Below are 19270 nucleotides of genomic sequence, written 5' to 3' on the forward strand. Positions count from 1 at the left end.
AAATCTCAAGTCTGAATCATGCTGACAATCTCGTTGACTCGAGTTGACTCGGCCGAGTTAGAGTCAACCCACCAAGTTAGAACTAAGGTTTTTGTTGTGTGCAATACACAAGGGATCATTGAAGATTACCCAAAACTGCAACTTGCAAACAAGGTAACTTCCTTGGAGCAAAGAGATTCAAGTGGGCAGTGACACAACCCACAACAGTCCCTTTCCGCTGCTACATTGGTTCTTGGTAAAATCACGCATATTGAAAGATGGAACATCTGCGATCTTAATGAGTGTTTGGCCATTATGATCTTTGTACACATACCGAGTGTGCATAGCAGTTGCTATTTGAATTAACAGTAAAACCTGATTCATTGATACTCACCAAGATTTCAAGCGTACCACCCAAAGAAAGAACATGCTCTGGGGTTTCAAGTACACACTTCATTTATTTGAACAAGCACAAAGCCCAAACCAACGGTGACATGTGACATATGAATCATAGAGTAGGGATCCCTCATCAGATGTTCCACATAAAAGAAGATTGAGGTCCGCAAATAGAAAACATTTTTCCACATACCAGATTACACGAGGGGCTAGTTCTTTATGGTTGTCGCGTGCTTTAGTAGCATGTGAACGACATCATGAGATATCCTTGCCGCCTCCAATTTCAGGTGATGAATCTTCGCCTCAGTTTCTTGTTCAAGGCGCTTGACGTTAGATCCTGAGTCACCACTGCTCTGTTCGATCATAAAAACAGATGGGTTAAAGTGCAGCGTTTACGAGTGCAGGAATTCAGGATATTAAATGGAAGGATAAGGCCTTTGTACAATGGGATTCCAAGATTTGGTAATCCAGACTGTTGATCTGATGGGCCCTAAAATGTACAGTCATTTCATAAAATCTTCTCACTGGAAAATCCCTATCCTTAATCTTTATAATAATAATAATAATAATAATAATAAAAGAATCCCTACCCTTCAAGCCATGGATTGAAGATTCGGTCACTTAAGACCAACTTGTTGGTTCCTCAGTTGAGTACAGAGTCATGTGAGGCAGGGGTGTCAGTATCCATGTCAGGCCAAAAGAAAAAATTTGCAATGTTGACTCTTGTGCTGAACTGGACTGAACACAATTGAGTCTGAGTCAACACAGACGAGTCATCAATCCGTGCTTCAAGTGGTCAGACGAAAGGTATATTTACAATGTTGACTCCTGTGCTGAACCGGATTGGAAATGATCAGGTCTGACTCAACTCGAACAAGTAATCAATCCAGGCTTCAAGAAGCCTTGGGGGGTCTCGAAGAGGGTTTTTTGCTTGGTCAATCCACAGTGGGGCCCAGCAGATGTACGCTTTGGACCACCCAACAAAGGTTGCCATTTACTCAGAATCAAGACGTAAGGATACCATTCATATTCTTGGATCAGGGATCATATAATTCCTCTACCAATGGTTGGTGACATTTTACCTCTGCGACTTTTTTCTGGAACTCTGCTTCCATGTGGGCACGGTATTCAGCAATCTCCTTCTCAGCCTCTTCTTTTGCCTGTTTCAGTCTAGCCATTTTAGCTGGACCACAAGTGAACCAACAGCAAATGAGAATTCACATCCCCCATTTAATATAAGACACAATGTGCTAGACAGCAGCCCTAAGACACCCAACATCCAAAACATCCACGCAGCTAAAGCTATCCAACTAGCACACATCTTGCCATTAGGCACAAGCCGTGTTCGAAATATCGGTACCGTGTTATCGTATCGCACCTTTGGAATACAGATACAAATTGGTTATCACATGGGATATATCGGTTGTATCACGTAATGTATCGCTGTTGTTGGAAACATGGGGAAATTGGTCAATTTTTTCAATGAAACTTCGGTGATTGTTAAAAAGACATCAACATACACTCATAAATCAAAACGTTACAAAATATAAGTGCATATAATAGGTTTTCTTTGCATGGGTCCTAATCTATGCGTTGTCTAATTGAATTAATGCAAGAATATTCAAAGTTTATTTATATAATTTATAAGTATAAGAAGACGTGTTGGAACACAAGCAATATATTCGAAAGCAAAAGAAGAATCACTAAATTAGGTTACATACATGTTTGATTTTATGTTTGGACACAATGATTGCAACCAATTTGCTAGAAAGTGGGAAATTTTGATTTTTTTTTTTCAATTTTTCGCAACTCGGCTCATCTCCTCCAAATCTCAAAATTGAAGCTCCTAATCCATGTTTTTTAATGACAAAACCATGGATTTGTAACAATTTGACACTGATTTAACATGATTTACAAAAAAAGAAAAAAAAGGGATCAAAAATCTAAAATGCTCACCGGATTGAACATGTGAGATATATCACACTACTTGCGAGTTTCGTATCGCACAGGTGGGATACAAGATACATCGTGGGATATATCAGCCAATATCGTCGATATTTAAAACACCGGGCACAAGACCTACAAACTGATGCAAGACACTAAATTTAAATATGATGTGCGAGATTTTAGTCTTAAGATCACGTTAGTTCAAAAACAATTACACAAATTCCATATCCCACATGAAAGTCCAAACCATTCAATTAAGAGAAATCTATGCAGGTCCAGGCCTACACATGATAGGGCTGGATCAATAAAAATTATGAACCAAACGATACTCAAAGATAAGAAATAATCATCCACGCATGCACAGTAATCAGTCTCTAATCCAAGGGATTCAGAAATTCCAATTCGGGGAACCCTATGGTAAGAAAAGGGGCATAAAATTGGAGATTTGAGTAATTTAGGATTAGGTTTAGGGAAAGCGGAGTGAAAGAGAAGAGAGAGACGAACCGATAAAGTACCGCACGCGTGGACAACAACAATGGCCCAGACGTACATGCGTGTGATCCCAGTCGCACGTCTGTGGGGCCCACTATTCAAAAAAGGGCCACCTTGGCCCTAGTCGGCCAGGGATGGACTCCAAAACCCTTAAATCTCAGCTCGATCCGATGTACGGTTCGTGCATGGTGCTCCGCCGAAGTTTCATCCCTCCTGTAGGGCCAGATTCTGAAATTCTGCTGTTGGGAAGAGAATTGTTGCAATTAATGATTGATTCGAAGTGTAGATGATGGGGTAAGATGAGAAGAATGGATGGTAGAAGATGGGTACTAGAGATGGCGATGGATGGGGGCGAATCGGGATAGATGTGGCTTCGCACCACGGTAGTTAACCCTTCGATGAAGGGAGGGCTTCGCACCCAATTAGACTTCACAACTCAGAGAGAGGAAAACACAGAATTTTTATTAATCTTCAATGAATCAAAACAATTACAAGGGGTGCCTATTTATAGGGAAAACCCTATACCCAAAAACTCGCACCATATGCGCAACCTATTACTTGGCGATGAAGTAAATTAAATAAAAACTAAACAAAGAAATCTAAAGCATTCACGATATTATAAATAATAACAATAAGCAAAACCTAAAATATTATATCAATTCGACGAGTGAGTCACGATCATGAGATCCCATGATGGACTTTTCTTGACTATCGGGCCCACCTTTTGAACCAAAACTTCGTCTTCTAGCTAGGAGGCCCTCCTTGGACGTCCTCATCGATCCAGATCGACGGTGGGGCACTCCTGGCGTACAAGCATAGGGGGGGTGTGCGTGCACGTGTGGACGGCGTGCACGGGATGTCCCCATCAATTCTCCCCGGCTGCAAAGATTTCGCCACTAGCGAAATAAAACTCCTGAACCACTCCGAGATATAACGATCAAGTCTCTGAAGCTCCTCCTCAGCGAGTCATATATTGGTTGAAGCTGGACGTGACTTCCACTTGACCAAGAACTTCTGAAACCCGTCGTCCGACGTTGAAACTATCTGATGGTCCATGATATCCTCTATTTCTTCTCTGGGTGTGTGAAGGTTAGGTATGGTAGGTAGAGGCTGAGAAAAACGGTCGGGACGAGTAGGTATGAAAGGTAGAAGCTGGGAAAATGGGTCGGGACCGGTAAGTATGGGAAGTAGAGGCTGAAAAAATGAATCGGGACGGGTAGGTATGGGAGGTAAAGGCTAGGAAAATGGATCTGGATGGGTAGGAATGGGTCGTAGAGGCTGAAAAAATGGGTTTGGAGGGAGCCATAGATCAAGGGAAAGATATGGGGAATCAAGATGGTTAGGCGAAAGGCTAGACAATGCATCAATGGCCCCTTAAAATGCAATTAGATCCTCCACATTGAATGTAGAACTAATTCCCATGGAGGGTGGAAGATTTACCACATACGCATTGAGACCGGTTCGTTTTATAATTTTGAATGGTCCAGCGCTATACGTGTGTAATTTTGAACAGCTCTCTGAAGGTACAGCTCTGGCCTGATGCGGATCATCACAGAGTCCCTCGCATTGAATTCCTTGAAACATTTATGTTAGTCTGTAGAAAGTGAGTAATGTTCATTATTAGTTATGATCTTCTGCCTGATTTCTTGATGCCATAAATGAATGTGATGCGTAAAAGACTTTGCAAGCTCTGACGGCGTATGGGATAGTGACATCGGGATAAGATCAATAGGTTTCCCAGGTTTATAACCAGTAACGACTTCATAAGGACTGAGACCTGTGGACCTATCGACAGAACTATTAAACGCAAACTCAGCTATAGGTATTATAGTGTCCCACGTTCAGGTGTGCTCTATATCCCTCCCAGGGGGAGACTCATCCGGTAGATCATTAGGAACGACATCGCGAAACTCATCCACTACCGGAATGACCTCAGTAGATAACTCTATACTAGCTACTGGTGCACTCTCTCTAGCCACGAGGCCACACATGTTGTACCCCTCAAAATAATGGTCTTAATGTCCCTCATGGGGTGGGGGTACGGGTGCCCCCATGACTGATTCATTGGCCATCTCCATTCCTTGGTAGGGTTTTTCCTTGGGGAGGCCTCTATTTGGTCAAGGCGTTGATCTATGCTTTGTTCCAAGCACTTACCCCAAGACTCGATCTACTGGGACAGCTTGTTTAGTGACTCTAGTAGTGGTTCCATGTTTATTGCAGGGTGCTAGCCAAAACCATGACCCGTACATGTGGGCGCACAACTTACTAACTCCACATAAGAACTTTCTACAACGACTATATGGGACTAAATGATCCTATGAGACTCTATATGAGGGAAACTATACAGTGCTACTAAAATCCAACAATAAAGTTGTCAAATTAAAGGAATAACAGAAAGTTACAGCAATGTAAATTGCTAACTTCCTGCTAACAGAAATTTCAGCAACTAATATCAGGGACTATGGACTCTTAAAAGCTACATGTGATGGACTGGATGCACGAAGGACTCAAACAAACTAACTATAAACAAGTAATGTATTCTCCTATAAGAACCCTAAGCTCTGATACCAAATTTGATGCAGGACATGAAATTTAAATATGATGTGCGAGATTTCAGGCTTAAGATCACGTTAATTCATAAACAATTACACAAATTCCATATCCCACATGAAAGTCCAAACCATTCAATTAAGGGGAATCTATGCAGGTCTAGGCCTACACATGATAGGGCTGGATCAATAAAAATTATGAACCAAACGATACTCAAAGATGAGAAATAATCATCCACACATGCATAGTAATCAGTCCCTAACCCAAGGGATTCAGAAATTCCAATTCGAAGAACCCTGGGGAAAGAAAAGGGGTATAAAATTGGAGATTTGAGTAATTTAGGGTTAGGTTTAGGGATTTTGGGTGAAAGCGGAGTAAAAGAGAGGAGAGAAACGAACCAATGAAGTACCGCACGCGTGGACAACAATAATGACCCAGACGCACATGTGTGTGATCCCGATCGCACGTCTGTGGGGCCCACTATTCAGAAAAGGGTCACCTTGGCCCTAATCGGCCAGAGATGGACTCCAAAACCCTCAAATCTCAGCTCGATCTGATGTACGATTTGTGCGTGGTGCTCCGCCGAAGTTTCAGCCCTCTTGTAAGGCCAGAATCTGAAATTCTGTTGTGGGGAGGAGAATTGCTGCAATTGATGATTGATTCGAAGTGTAGATGATGGGGTGAGATGAGAAGAAAGGATAGTAGAAGATGGGTAGTAGAAATGGCGATGGATGGGGGCGAATCGAAATAGATGTGGCTTCGCACTACGGTAATTAGCCCTTCGATGAAGAGAGGGCTTCGCACCCAATTAGGCTTCACAACTCAGAAAGTAGGAAAACGCAGAATTTTTATTAATATTCAATGAATCAAAACAACTACAAGGGATGCCTATTTATAGGGAAAACCCTATACCCCAAAAACTCGCACCACGTGCGCAACCTATTACTTGGCGATGAAGTAAAGTAAAATAAAACTAAACAAAGAAATTTAAAGCGTTCACGATGTTCTAAATAATAAAAATAAGCAAAACCTAAAATATGAAATCAATCCGACGAGTGGGCCACGATCATGAGATCCCATGATGTGCTTTTCTTAACTATCGAGCCCACCCTTTTGAACCAAAACTTTGTCTTCTATCTAGGAGGCCCTCCTTGGACGTCGTCATCAATCCAGATCGACGGTGGGGCCCTCCTTTTGGCGTACGAGCGTAGGGGGGTGGTGTGCATACACGTGTGGACAACGTACGCGGGATGTCCCCATCACAAACTCAAACCCAAAATTTTGGCACATCCATGCTGTTATTTGATAGTAGTCAAGAGAGAAAACATGTTTGCCATGCACACGCACACGCACATGCAAGCACGCGTGTGTATCAGAAAAGGCAACCAAAAAGAAAAATGATAAGCTAATGTCTGGCACTAATAGGAGTGTTGAAGTGAATCCACAATGGCATCAAAAGATAATGTTCCCATTACGTATACCAAAAGTGATTTTTATACAGATATACAGCACATACACCAGCAAAAAAAAATGTTTTTTTTTTTTAAAGATAACGAAATTTTATTAAGAACTGAACAAAAAACAAAAGACGAAGCAGCAAAGAGAGACACTGAGACGGCAACTCAACTACACGCCGAGGAACTGCATATTACACCCCTTAGGCTTAGAGGCGGAGGAAGCCCATTCAATGATCAACCATTACCAGCAAAAGGCAATAGAGTAAAATAAAAACAAATAACCATATAGCTGGTACCAGAACAAGGAAATTTTGATCAACGTATCCATGTGGGTCCAGCACATTGCCGCACTATCATATTCTCCCGGAATTTAAAGTGTACAAAGATGAATGGGTGGGGGAGAGAGGTCACCGTTTCTAGCAGCATTGACAATGTGTTGAGCCTCTTGTTCTGCAGCCAGCAAGAGTTGAATTCCACCTTGACCCCTGTTGGATGATGCCATATTCTCCTGAAGATGTTCACTCAGAACTAACAGTTGATGCGCTCAAGATCCTGAAGGTCAGAGAAAGAGAAAAATATATATGTCAGGGGCAACAGGCAGGATTACCAATGAAAAAGTAATTGAGGCAACTGAACAATGTCAGCTACAACGTCACATTGTTTATGAACATCACAAAAACATTGTCGCATTTCTAGACAGAGCCTCAAAGCAACTTGCTTTATGAGTTATGGTGCAAAGGACATCATTTATCTGGTTCATTTGTTTTCATAAGGTCCGTTTCCAATATAAAGTTGTTTCTGAACCTTCAACTGGGTGTTGCAGATGCTCCATCCATGCATTCCTTTATGCCAATATGTAAGCAATTTACAGCGAGTAGAAGTGACATTTCATCTGGTAAGCTTTTACTGTTCTATTTGAGGACCTTGTAAATTCAAGGTACCAGCAACGAAATTGAACATAGGCTACCAACTGATTCATGCAACCATGGAGATTATGACTAGTGACTGGTGGCATATCCACTGAAGGGTTGGATGCATATATAATAAATACAAAGCCTTGCTTAAGCCCACAAACGGGGCAATAAAGCTCAAGTACATGCCACACGTACCAGCATGGCATGGTAGATCTGAGATCCAATTCATCTATCAGAACAACACCACAATATTGATGCCCCAGCCCAAGAGTCAGGTTGATCCACTGGTCAGGTAGGCCACAGTTTGCAAAACAAATGTATGGCTCTGAAAAACTCTGCTGAATTTTATAACCCATCTACCTGTTTCCAATATTGGGGCTCACATGCTGAGTGGACCAGATTTCCAACACGTACAAGGTTGGACCAACCTGATGGATGGATCGAATCTCATAGCTCCATGCCATGCTGGCACATGTGTTTTGTGCGCTTAGCAAAGCTCTTAAATACATATGCATATATTATTTGATCTGGATTACATCAATCAGTTCAGGTAATACCAAAACCTGTACATCAGCAGGACTTGAGCCTGCATCTCTCTACTTTTATCATTACCATATTAGAGAAGCCATCATTTCCATTCAGAGGAAGTCTACAAGAAAGTAAGCGCTTGATGAAGTTCCATTGGGTGTGGACCCGAACACCTCTAATTTACACAGGACGCTTGTATAATGATCAGGACCATTATTTTATGGACTGCCCGCTCTATGGAGCATATCCCCAAACGCAAGGTGCACTTAGTGAAGTTCCATGAACTGTGCACTGAACCTCTACTTTACACATGACACTTGTGTACAATGATCGGGACCATTATTGTCGACCACCACGTGCATGGAACAGTCAAGGTGATTGGACTTTAGTTGCCATCCAATTGGTAGCATAGAAAAAGATGGTTAAATATAAAAATGAGCAACAGTCCACATCCAATGGGCAAAACTCACAACAAGCAAATGGTCACAATTGTTTAGTCACAACAGTTTCTCTTTTTCTTTTTCTTTTTCTATCCTTTTCCTTTTTTCGCGAGCGATATGATGCAAATTTTAAAGGTAAAATAAAAGAGTGACAAAAATATGAAATCAACACCCAAAATTACAAGAAAGCAGAACAACAAGAATCAAACAAAACAGAAGAAAAGCTAGCAAAAGGCTTTGAGCATCAAAGTCCCACCCAATCAGGTCCAGCTTGGCCTTCCTGAACAACTCACTGGGACTATAATGACAACTGTGAAAAGAGTCCCCACAACCCCTCCCTTTTATCCCAACTCCACCCCCATGCCACGCCAAGGAGGAGCCAGTTGAAGACTCATCGCCCAAGAACACATGAATAGGCTGAAAAATAGATCCCAGATGGCTTTGGCAAAGATACAATTGCATAGACAGATGGTTCAACATCTTTGCATCTTGCAAGCACATAATACATTCATTTGGAATAATCATATGCCTTTTTCAGCAAATTATCAATTGTGAGCACCCTACTCCTGCATGCCAACCAATCGAAGGCAATGATATAATCAATAAACTCCTTAGGGTGTCCCAAGACAAGGAGAGCAAATAACCACAGAGCTAAAATCTATTAGACTTCTCCAATCTCCACGGCTATGAGTCCCTATCAGTAACAGAAGAAAGCTGAAGGTATTCAAAATCAGTTACGTAACGGCCGTTACGTAACGGTAACAGTCATAACCGCTATGTGTTATGGGGTCGAAACGGCTGTAATGGCCGTTACAGAAAAATGGCCCCGTAACGGTCCAATAACAGTTTTTTTCAAAAACTAAAAAAGGCCGTAACGACCGACATGGGTCCGTAATGGCCGTTACGGCCACCGTTACCATTTTGGAACACCTTGATTACAATGCATGAGCTCCAACAACCACACCATGTCCTCCGACTCCCCATCCATTAGGTTTCTGCGGCAAGGAGCCTAAACCCCTTAGTTGTCTGAAATCGAGAAGCACTAAGAAATAGATATCTCCAACTCTGGAACCAACCCAAGTTAATCTAGGGAAATTGCACTAAGACGCCAGTTAGTGCACCAAACATCCTCCCATACTCGAACACGAGAGCAGTCTCCCACCAATTCCACAATCTACTTGAAGATGTTGAAAGTTCTACTAATTGCCTTCCAAGCCCCAAGGCACTATGCATGGAGGAGCCGCTAGTGAACCAACCACCCTTCGTTACAGCATATTTGCAGGCAAACACCCATTTTCCATAGGCCATCAGCTTTTGACCCAAATCTTCACAACCAATTTCCAAGAAGTTCCAACTCCCAACACATTATCAAACTCCATTGCATAAGCAGAATCTTATAGAGCCTTTCCAGAGAACATCCCGAATCATTCTTTTCATCATATTAGAACACTAGCCAGGCACTGAAAGAGAGAATTAATATAGAGGCATATTGCACATAGATGCCTTAATCGAGGTAATTCTACATCCAAGCGATAAGTACATGCTCTTCCAGCTGCACAGCTTCCTTTCAATCCTTTCCACCACTTTATCCCATAAATCTTTAACAGGTTTTCCAATGCACAACGGGAGGCCAACATAAGATGGGGAAGTTTTGGCCAGACAACTAATGACCCTTGCAAGAGTCAACTTCAGGCCCAAAACAACTTCTAAGCATCAAATGATTTTACCAATAGCAGTCCACCAGATCAATGGCCTTAATTGCAATTCATGTTTGACATGGGAAATGTGCACCACACTTTATGGAACTATGAAGAGTGCATCCTATTACATCTCATTCTGTCAATGCAAATGCAATATTCCATCTGCTACATGCCAACATGGTATTCACGCCCTAACCCCCACAGTTTGTATAATTGTTATGCTTTTACATTAAAGAACACATATAATGAAAGAACAGAAATGCTAAAGTGATTGTGCGAGGAAGAGGCAAACAGTTGACAGGTGCCCAAATGACTAAGTAGGCAAGCAGGTTTCGACATGAACTTGCCTTGTACCAAAAGCCAAGATGTTCCACTCATCAAGTGTGGCTTGTGTGTGTTAAATAGTCTCACAGACACTAGGTGGTTTTCTTTCTGACCATTTTCCATTCAAGCATGTCTATGTAATGATGGATTGACCTAATTTACAACCACAACATGTTTACAGTTAGGCAAGGCCTAGACAGTAAGCTACAATACCGAGGAATGATCACTACCATGGGACAATAGCCACCCAAATAACCAAGAGCCAAAATAAGTACCCAGCCTCCATGGCACCAAAACAGTAGCTCAAGCATGGCGCATGGGTGATAGCACCGAACCATTAAGGTTGGCCTGGGATTCAGTCGAGTATAGGAACATGCCAGCAAGGGTTCTATACTAACAGGGTTATTGGACCTCTTGCCAGCATGACAACAAGGGGTTCAACAAAGAACAGCAGGGCAGCACAAGAACACTAACAGAGATCATGTGCCAATTTCGATGACAACGTGACTATATGGTTGTGCATCAATCACTAATTTGAAACAACAGAGCTCAACGAGAGCATAACTCCCTCGGCAATGTTTCATTCATACGCTAAATGAGAAAGTGACATGTGACATTTTGTGGTTGGAACCTTGGAGCCACACAAGATTGAACAGCGACGGGAAGGGGAGCATCCAGTCCCCTCAACAACTTTCTGGCCTAGCCATTACTGTTCAAGGCACCCATGGAGGACTCAAAAGCTCAAGGGATTGTTTGAGCTTCACCCTTCAGTGCATCCTTGTTGAAGGGGTCTCGCCCAAGCACAGTGATGAAACTTGTGCGACTCGGGTTGAGTTGAGAGTCCACCCATTGCAGACCAACCTCAGGTGGAGTCCGCCTAAGACCCAACCCAACCAAATTATCCAACTGAAGCCCAAGCCAAGTTACTAAATACCCAACCCTAACGCAATTTAGGTTGGGTCACATTAAATTGAGTTGGATCGGGTTAACACCTACGGCTAATAAACTAATACATAAAATCAAACATCCAACTTTCAAATAAAATCATTTAAGTAACACATATAACTATCTAAATAATACCAGCGAAATAAAGTCTATAATCACCACTCACATAATCACTACTCATCGACCACTCAACATGTGAGTCACGGGTGAGTTTCGATCATTAACTATGTTTTCTATGCATGGAAGTTTCTAATAATTAAACCCATATAGCACAGAGTCCATCGCAAAAGTAGTTCCAATCATGAACCCTATTTTCCATGCAAACCATGATTTTACATATATATCATGTATGTTAAGTCATAACTCATATGTATATTCACTACATATTAGGTTGGGTTGGGGTTGGGTCAGGTTTCCTTAGTCTTAATCCAAATCCCAACCAAATTTGAGGTTTAGTCAAGGGATTTTTGTCCAAGTCCAACCAAACACCACCTAAAGTTTAGATTGGGGAAGTACAATTCAGGTTGAGCCCAACACAAGTTGCACCCCTACCCAAGCTCTTTGGGCTCTTTTCTTTGCCAGCGTCCTTGCTTGTTGCTATATAGCGACCAGTGCAAACGCCACAGCATATTTGTAATCATTTCCTATGCCCTATTGTACTTTAGGACCAAAGCAAGCACCTTTCTTATGACCAAAAAGCTTGGCTTGGACATCAGAAACAGTACAACCCACCATCTATACAAAAAACCTGCCTACTTAAGGGTGTTTGATATATCATGTAAGTGTAACTATCAACTCTTCCTAAAACCTTACAACAAAAGTAGTTTGATTGAGCATAACTGTGACCACTGGGGGTACAACTTGAGTTGGAAACCAAAACCCAATAACCCACGCAAACTTTAGGTTGCATTGGGTTGGATTGGGTTGAGGTCCGGTTAGGCTCAAGCTAAAAATCCTTGACCCAACCCAAGTTGGGTTGAGCTTGGGTTGAAGCCTCGGACAATCCAACCTTATAAGCAATACATATACATATGAGTTACAACTAACATACATGATATAAACGAAAAATCATGGTCTGCATGGAAAATAGGGTTTATGATTGGAGCTATACATGTTGTAAATGTAATGCTACGTAGGGTTCATGATTAGAACATTCCATGCATAGAAAATAGGATTCATAATTAGAACTCATCAAAGGTCTACATACTGAGTAATCTGATGAGTGATGAACAATGATTGTAGACTTTATTTTGCTAGTGTTATTTTGGTAATTACAGGTATTACTTTAATGGTGTTATTTGATAGTTCGATGTTTGATTTTATGTATTAGTTTACCAGTTGCAGGTGTTAACCTGATTCAATTCAATTTAACATAACCCAACCCGAATTGCATTAGGGTTGAGTATTTTATACTTTGGCTATGCATGGCTTGGGTTAGGCCTCGAGTTGACTCCTCTTGAGGTTGAGTTGAGCTGTCGTTGATCCTAAACTCAACTTAACCCAACTGATTTGCACCACTATAGCACACCATTTCATCGAGCACCTCTTACACTTAATCATCTCACACACTTATTCAAAACAAGGCCAACAATCCTACACTAAACCTTGAATTTGGTTGTCCCTTCGCTTATTCCGTCTGGTCAGTTTTCCTGGATTGTTTTAAAATTAATTGGTGTTTTCCGAAGGATGTGGACACTCTCCTTAAAGCCTGGCACGGGGTCAGATTAAGCAAATTCAAATCTAGGATCTGGCGGATCGGTATTTTGGCGATTTGGTGGGCCCTCTGGTTAGAAAGGAACAACAGATGCTTTCAGAACGACACGAAACCCCCCCACATAGTCTCTTCCAATGCTTTTTGTTTCATTGCTGAGTGGATTTCCATTAGGGAAGGGCCCAATGTTGATCTTTCTTTTCTTGCGTCCTAAGGGGCTGCCAGCTCGGCAGTCCTTTTTTGTATTTTTTTTTCCCTTTCTAATGCACATTATCTTTCAAAAAAAAATAAAATTTGAGGATTGACCTAAGTTTGACATGACTACACAATACACCTAAGATCAGCACGACCGCAATTCACTTCAACATTGACTCCAATAAGTATATATTGTCAATAATAGAGCAACTCATGCGAGTTAGGTCTTAAGGGTCATCATGTGCCCAACCTGACCTCATGAGGCCCTGATTCGCAACCCAATTCCAACCTGAGATGTCCAACCTGAAACACACTATACTAAACCTTAAAGTTACCCAACGTGACCCAACCCAACCCAAAGACATGTGATTACCCAACTTAAACTGAATTTGCTCAACCCTAACCTAACCCAAGGACCCTGACAACCTCGCTCAAACATAGGTTGGGTCAATCAGGTTAACCCGAACCCAAGTTGCAACCCTAGTCCATAATCATGTGGTCAAGAAGCTTCAAATTTAACTTGGTAGCTGGAGTTGCTAATTGACTATGATATTCAAGCCCAACTAGAATGAGAATTCAAAAGATTGAAGGATTACAAAGTAAGTGTTTTTTTATGGTAGCAGCCAAATTTGAAGGGTTCGAAAAAACAGTAAAATCTCACAGAATATGGAACCGAAGGATGTGATATTCACACGGTGAAGGATTGCAAACTAAAGTCTAAATCCCATAATTTGACCATGGGCCATGGCTCCCTTGGGTAACAAGCAAACCATACCAAAGAAAAACAATACATTATCTGATTACTAAGACTGTTCAATATCAAATTTTCAACAGTCATTATAACCATATCTTAATTAGTATAGGTAAACCCCACCATAAACCTAAGGGCCAACCCTGTTACACCCAAGCATCATAGGTTAGGTTACAATATCAATGTAAAGGGATCAAACACAAGTTAATCTGCAAATTCAAAAATAAATAAATAAATAAATAAAAATGCTGAATTTACCGTCCTTGCAGACAAAAGTGGCGTTTGCCTGTCTGCCAAATCCTGAAATTTAAGGTTTTGGGTTTTGAACAAAAGTTTTGGTGTTAGGGCACAGTAAGCCTATCTTAGTTCTGAAATTCTACAGTTGATGAATGTCATTGTTTCAGTTCCCAAAAAATGCACCCATCCAAACAGTATCAACTCATCATCCTGATCAGTTGTATGTCAAATTGCCGTGAATCATCAATGTAAACACACTGATATATATACACACACACAGAGAGAGAGAGAGAGAGCTCACACACAACTAGTTGGACTATTTAAATTGGTCCAACTATCTGTGCATTAAATGTCAACGATTCCTCTTTTCATCCACATGTAATACACCGTATGTGAGGATTTGTGATATTGAGTCTTACATAAGTATGATGAGAATTATGTGTCATAGATCCAATCCGTTTATTAAATAGGGCCCACTAATGAAATTTTATGTACTGAAAATTAGTAAATTGTCATCATCACTAGAGTCACATATGTAACTTGAATCTGGACTGTTGGAATAAATTTCTAACAGTTCACTTTTCTTGTAAATGATATCGTACTATTGACCACAAAAAAAATATATATTTTTTCCTTCACATGCTTACAATGGACCCTGCCTAATTAATGGACCAGATTTCCAAGATATGTGGCACATCACTCGAATATATCACATGTGAACAATTTCTTTAGTCATCCCATTTTCTTTATAAATATACCTCTGTTTTTTTCTCTTCATTTAAAGAGTAGATAATGCTAGCAAACCTTTTCACGTGAAAGTTATTTCAATTAACAAAATGGATTTGCTTGCTTAGGTGGGCCCCAGTATAACGTTAATATGAAATCCAACCAACCATTAGGTGAATCACCTCATGTTAGACCCAGTGCAAAAATAACAGCCCCATCCTTGGCTCACGTAAACCACATAATTGGAAAAAGTGTAGATAGAAAGCTCACCCTTCAAACTCTTTCCTTTGGTGTGGCCCACTCGAATCACTTGTGGGCCTTTTTTTTTGTTCGAGGCCTAATATTTGGTGTGGTAGCTAATGGTTGGATTGGATTTTATATTCTCATCATGATGGGCCCAAAAAAAATCAAGGGCAGACATCTTTCTCAAATGTTTCAATTGATATGGCCCACTTAAATCATAGATTAGCACGATTTTTGCCTTTGAGTCCAATAAGGGATTATACATCTAATGATTGGAGTGGATCTCTTAACACATCAAGGTGGGCCCCTTCAAAAAATGAAGGTGGGTGTACGTTCAAACTATTGTTAGTTACGAGAAAATTGTTAAATTTCTATAACAACATGAAGTGAATTAAGTACTACCCGAAAGGTGGGTGATTCCCTAACCATGTGCTCATCATGATGTATGTGTTGTATATCCAAGTTGTCCATCGGTTTTTACGAATCATTTTAGTACAAATTGCAAAAAATGAGGTAGATCCGAATCTCAAGTGGACCACACCACAGGAAACAATGGACATTGAACATCCACCATTGAAACCATCCGATGGGCTACAAATGTTTTAGATCAAGCTGATATTTGTGTTTTCCCTTCTTTCATGTTTGTGGTAACTTATGAACAGGTTGGATCTCAAATAAACATCATGATGGACCTTAGTAAGGTTTCAACGGTGGGCATCACTCTCCCCACCGTTTTCTATAGTGGGATCCAGCCCAACTTTTGATCTGCCTCATTCTCTGGATCATGCCTTAAAATGATATCTCCAAATGCATGGACAGTTTGGATACAAAACAAACATCATGTGGGGCCCACATTACTTAGTGACGTCACTTCACAGCCCGTTTGCCTTGCTAATCTGCATCCTGATAAGAAGGCTTTCTCTAGCAATGCACCTCAATTTCAAATCTCACAAGGATAGAGAGCATTAAATGAAGAGAGATAGCATTAGGTAGAGAAGAAGAGAAAGAATAAAAGACTTGTTTTCAAAGAAAATGGATAATTAAAGAAACTGTGCACTTGTGATGTATTCTTATGATACACCATATAAGTAAAAAAATCCAGTCCATTAATCAAGTGAGGTTCCTTGTAAGCATGTGAAGAACATGAAATATTATTTTTCTATGATTAATAGTAGGATATTTTTCTATACGAAAACTAGGCTATTAGAAATCCATTTCAATTGTCCCGATTTAACTCAAATGTGTGGTTCCAGTAATGAGAATCATTTACTAATTTTTTGCCAATAAAATTTAATAATTGGGCCTTTTTTGATGAATAGGCTGGATTGATGGTGCTTATTCCTATTGTACCTATATCAGATTTGATGTCGCATAGCCTTTTACAAAAGGAATTACACGTGATTAAAAAGAAATAACTTTGCTATTTAATACACAGCTAGTTGGACCAATTTGAATGGTCCAACTAGTTGTGTGTGAGCATCTCTCTCTCTCATATATATATATATATATATATATAGTGCTGGAATAAATTAGATGCCCTTCCATTACCATGCGTTATGAATAAAACGCTATCAAAGGCAACAAGTTGTCACAACCAAAGTGATCAATGGAAATAGTTAATCTCAGTCAACCTCCGACAAATTTCCAAAGACATATCATCATCATCATAGGCTCATGCAACTATTTGGGATCAAATTTACTAATCTTGTTTTGTCATTCAAAACAAGACTCACATTGTTTGTTTGGAGAAGGTTTGGCAACTAGCTAACCAACCCTCCCCTGTGCTGCGCTAGGGACAGGCAGATGTGTCCATGGTTTTAAATATCACCCGAGACTGAGTCGAGTCAGCATTGATGAAGAATGAAACGAATGATTGGGTGACTCACAATATAAATCATGCCAAGTAGGAACAATTACAACTTAGTAGTAACAACTCGGGGCGAGTTGTAGTGGTTTCAGTCTCCCAGCAAGTCGCACTATGAAACCACTATTTCGAACCACAGATGCATCACTACCAGTTGGAGTTGCTTCAAAATTCCAGCAAAAAAAAAAAATCTAAAATATCACTCAAATCTAGGGAAAAAATAACAAAATAAAATCCTTTCATGTGAACCAAAATCCATTAAGATTTTTGGTCATAAACTTCTCCCCACAGTCCAGGAAAAGAAACATGTAATGCAACATGAAAATGGTATGTAACCCCCAGGACACTGGTTTCATCCATGAACGTTGCCCCCATCAGCCTGACACGGGAGATACGACCTAGTTTCGGTGGGGAGCAATCCAGTGCACCAAAACCGATATTTATCCTTGCTACAATATTAAAAACAAAATAACAACAACAACAACAATAATAATAATACAGGAAATAAACCAAATCAAAGAAATGCCATGAGGAAAGTAAAGAACTTAATAGTGACAAATCTAGTGCTCAACAAATTATTGATTCAGAAATTTCTAGGAAGATTTTCAGATTTTGAGGTTTCTTGTGATATTACAGGAAAAACTTGCCAAAAAAGCCAAACATTTATTACAAATTAATAACAAAACTTAGACCAAAAAATGCAAGATTTTTGCATTAAGCTTGTTATAATTTGGCACTGAAATTGCAGGAAATTAAAAACTGCAAAGATTTCATAAATATCACGATAATATCAGTAAATTATGGGTGTGTTTGGTTGCACCAAATATCATGAGATTTCACAATATTTCATGATTAATCAGTCTAATTAGGTGCAACATATGGTGAAATTTCACAAAATTTGGTGCAATCAAACACAGCCTAATTTTCCCTGAAAATATTGTAAGATTCTCAAATCTCATTGATATTTGTCACAATGCTCAAAGCACACCAAACTTGAACATAAACACATCCAAAAACACCAAAATCACACCAAATCCCTTCACAAAACAAATACCCATCACAATGATCAGTCCATGAAATTTGCCCTAATAGATCCATAAACTCCACCACTCGATCTGTCCGAAAAAAACAAATCGGCCCATCCAGAACCAAAATCTAGTAAATTCTGACATCACTCAGCGACTTACAAAATCAAACTAGTTCAGAACAAAATAATAATAATAATAATAACCCAACAATGAAAATAAAAGCACGCAAGCATAAAATCTGAAGAAATGCATCTGAATATTCAAAGTCAACCATTTAAAACATCACCAAAATCGAGATTTTCAAGTCACATATACTTGCTCCATGATCCATGGATTTACAGTCTTGGACAACCGGAATGGGAAAAAAGCATATTTCAAGAAATCAAACAAATTCAAGAAAATTAGTTAAATTAGTTCTAAAACTCTAACCAAAATAACCCCCAAAATTATATATATATATATATATATATATATATATATATATATATATATATATATATAACAGCAGACGTTGTTGCTGTCAGTGTCTCTAGACGTTGCAGCAAGCAGCGTCCGCTCCCCCAAAAAAAAAAAAAAAAAATCCTAACTAGAACTGTAATCACCTACTTCAAAAAATAATAATAATAATAATAATAACTGGCAATCCTTCGAAATGAAAGATGTACTGTTGCATATATGAAAATATAGCTGAAATTTACAAAGAGAAGGGTTAGACGATACGAAAATGAGAACATTTAAGAGAGATTTGGGAATGGAAATGGCATACCTTCTATTCGAAAAAAGCGTCGGTGAGCGAAGATCGTGCTTGATGCGACGAGGGTTTTTATAGAGTGTGGAATGCGA

At 40.0% G+C, this 19270-nt stretch overlaps 1 protein-coding gene across 1 annotated transcript; it reads right to left on the reverse strand.

The window, feature by feature from the left end:
• Positions 1-412: 412 nt before the first annotated feature.
• On the reverse strand, positions 413-7405 carry LOC131240327 (V-type proton ATPase subunit G-like). The gene is made up of 3 exons (XM_058238462.1): positions 7233-7405; positions 1458-1558; positions 413-728 (listed from the first exon to the last, which is right to left on the reverse strand). Exons 1-3 carry the CDS (start codon positions 7321-7323, stop codon positions 585-587), a joined length of 336 nt encoding a protein of 111 aa, XP_058094445.1. The 5' UTR covers positions 7324-7405; the 3' UTR covers positions 413-584.
• Positions 7406-19270: the final 11865 nt, after the last annotated feature.

This window comes from Magnolia sinica, chromosome 3, assembly GCF_029962835.1.
Source record: "Magnolia sinica isolate HGM2019 chromosome 3, MsV1, whole genome shotgun sequence".
In the NCBI taxonomy this organism is placed as follows: Eukaryota; Viridiplantae; Streptophyta; class Magnoliopsida; order Magnoliales; family Magnoliaceae; genus Magnolia; species Magnolia sinica.

Coding starts and splice junctions, on each gene's coding strand:
- LOC131240327 (XM_058238462.1), bottom strand. CDS start 7,323: ATGGCATCATCCAACAGGGGTCAAGGTGGAATTCAACTCTTGCTGGCT. Junction 1,559..7,232: donor TGTCAATGCTGCTAGAAACG/GTGACCTCTCTC, acceptor CTTGTGGTCCAG/CTAAAATGGCTAGACTGAAA. Junction 729..1,457: donor TCCAGAAAAAAGTCGCAGAG/GTAAAATGTCAC, acceptor ATGATCGAACAG/AGCAGTGGTGACTCAGGATC.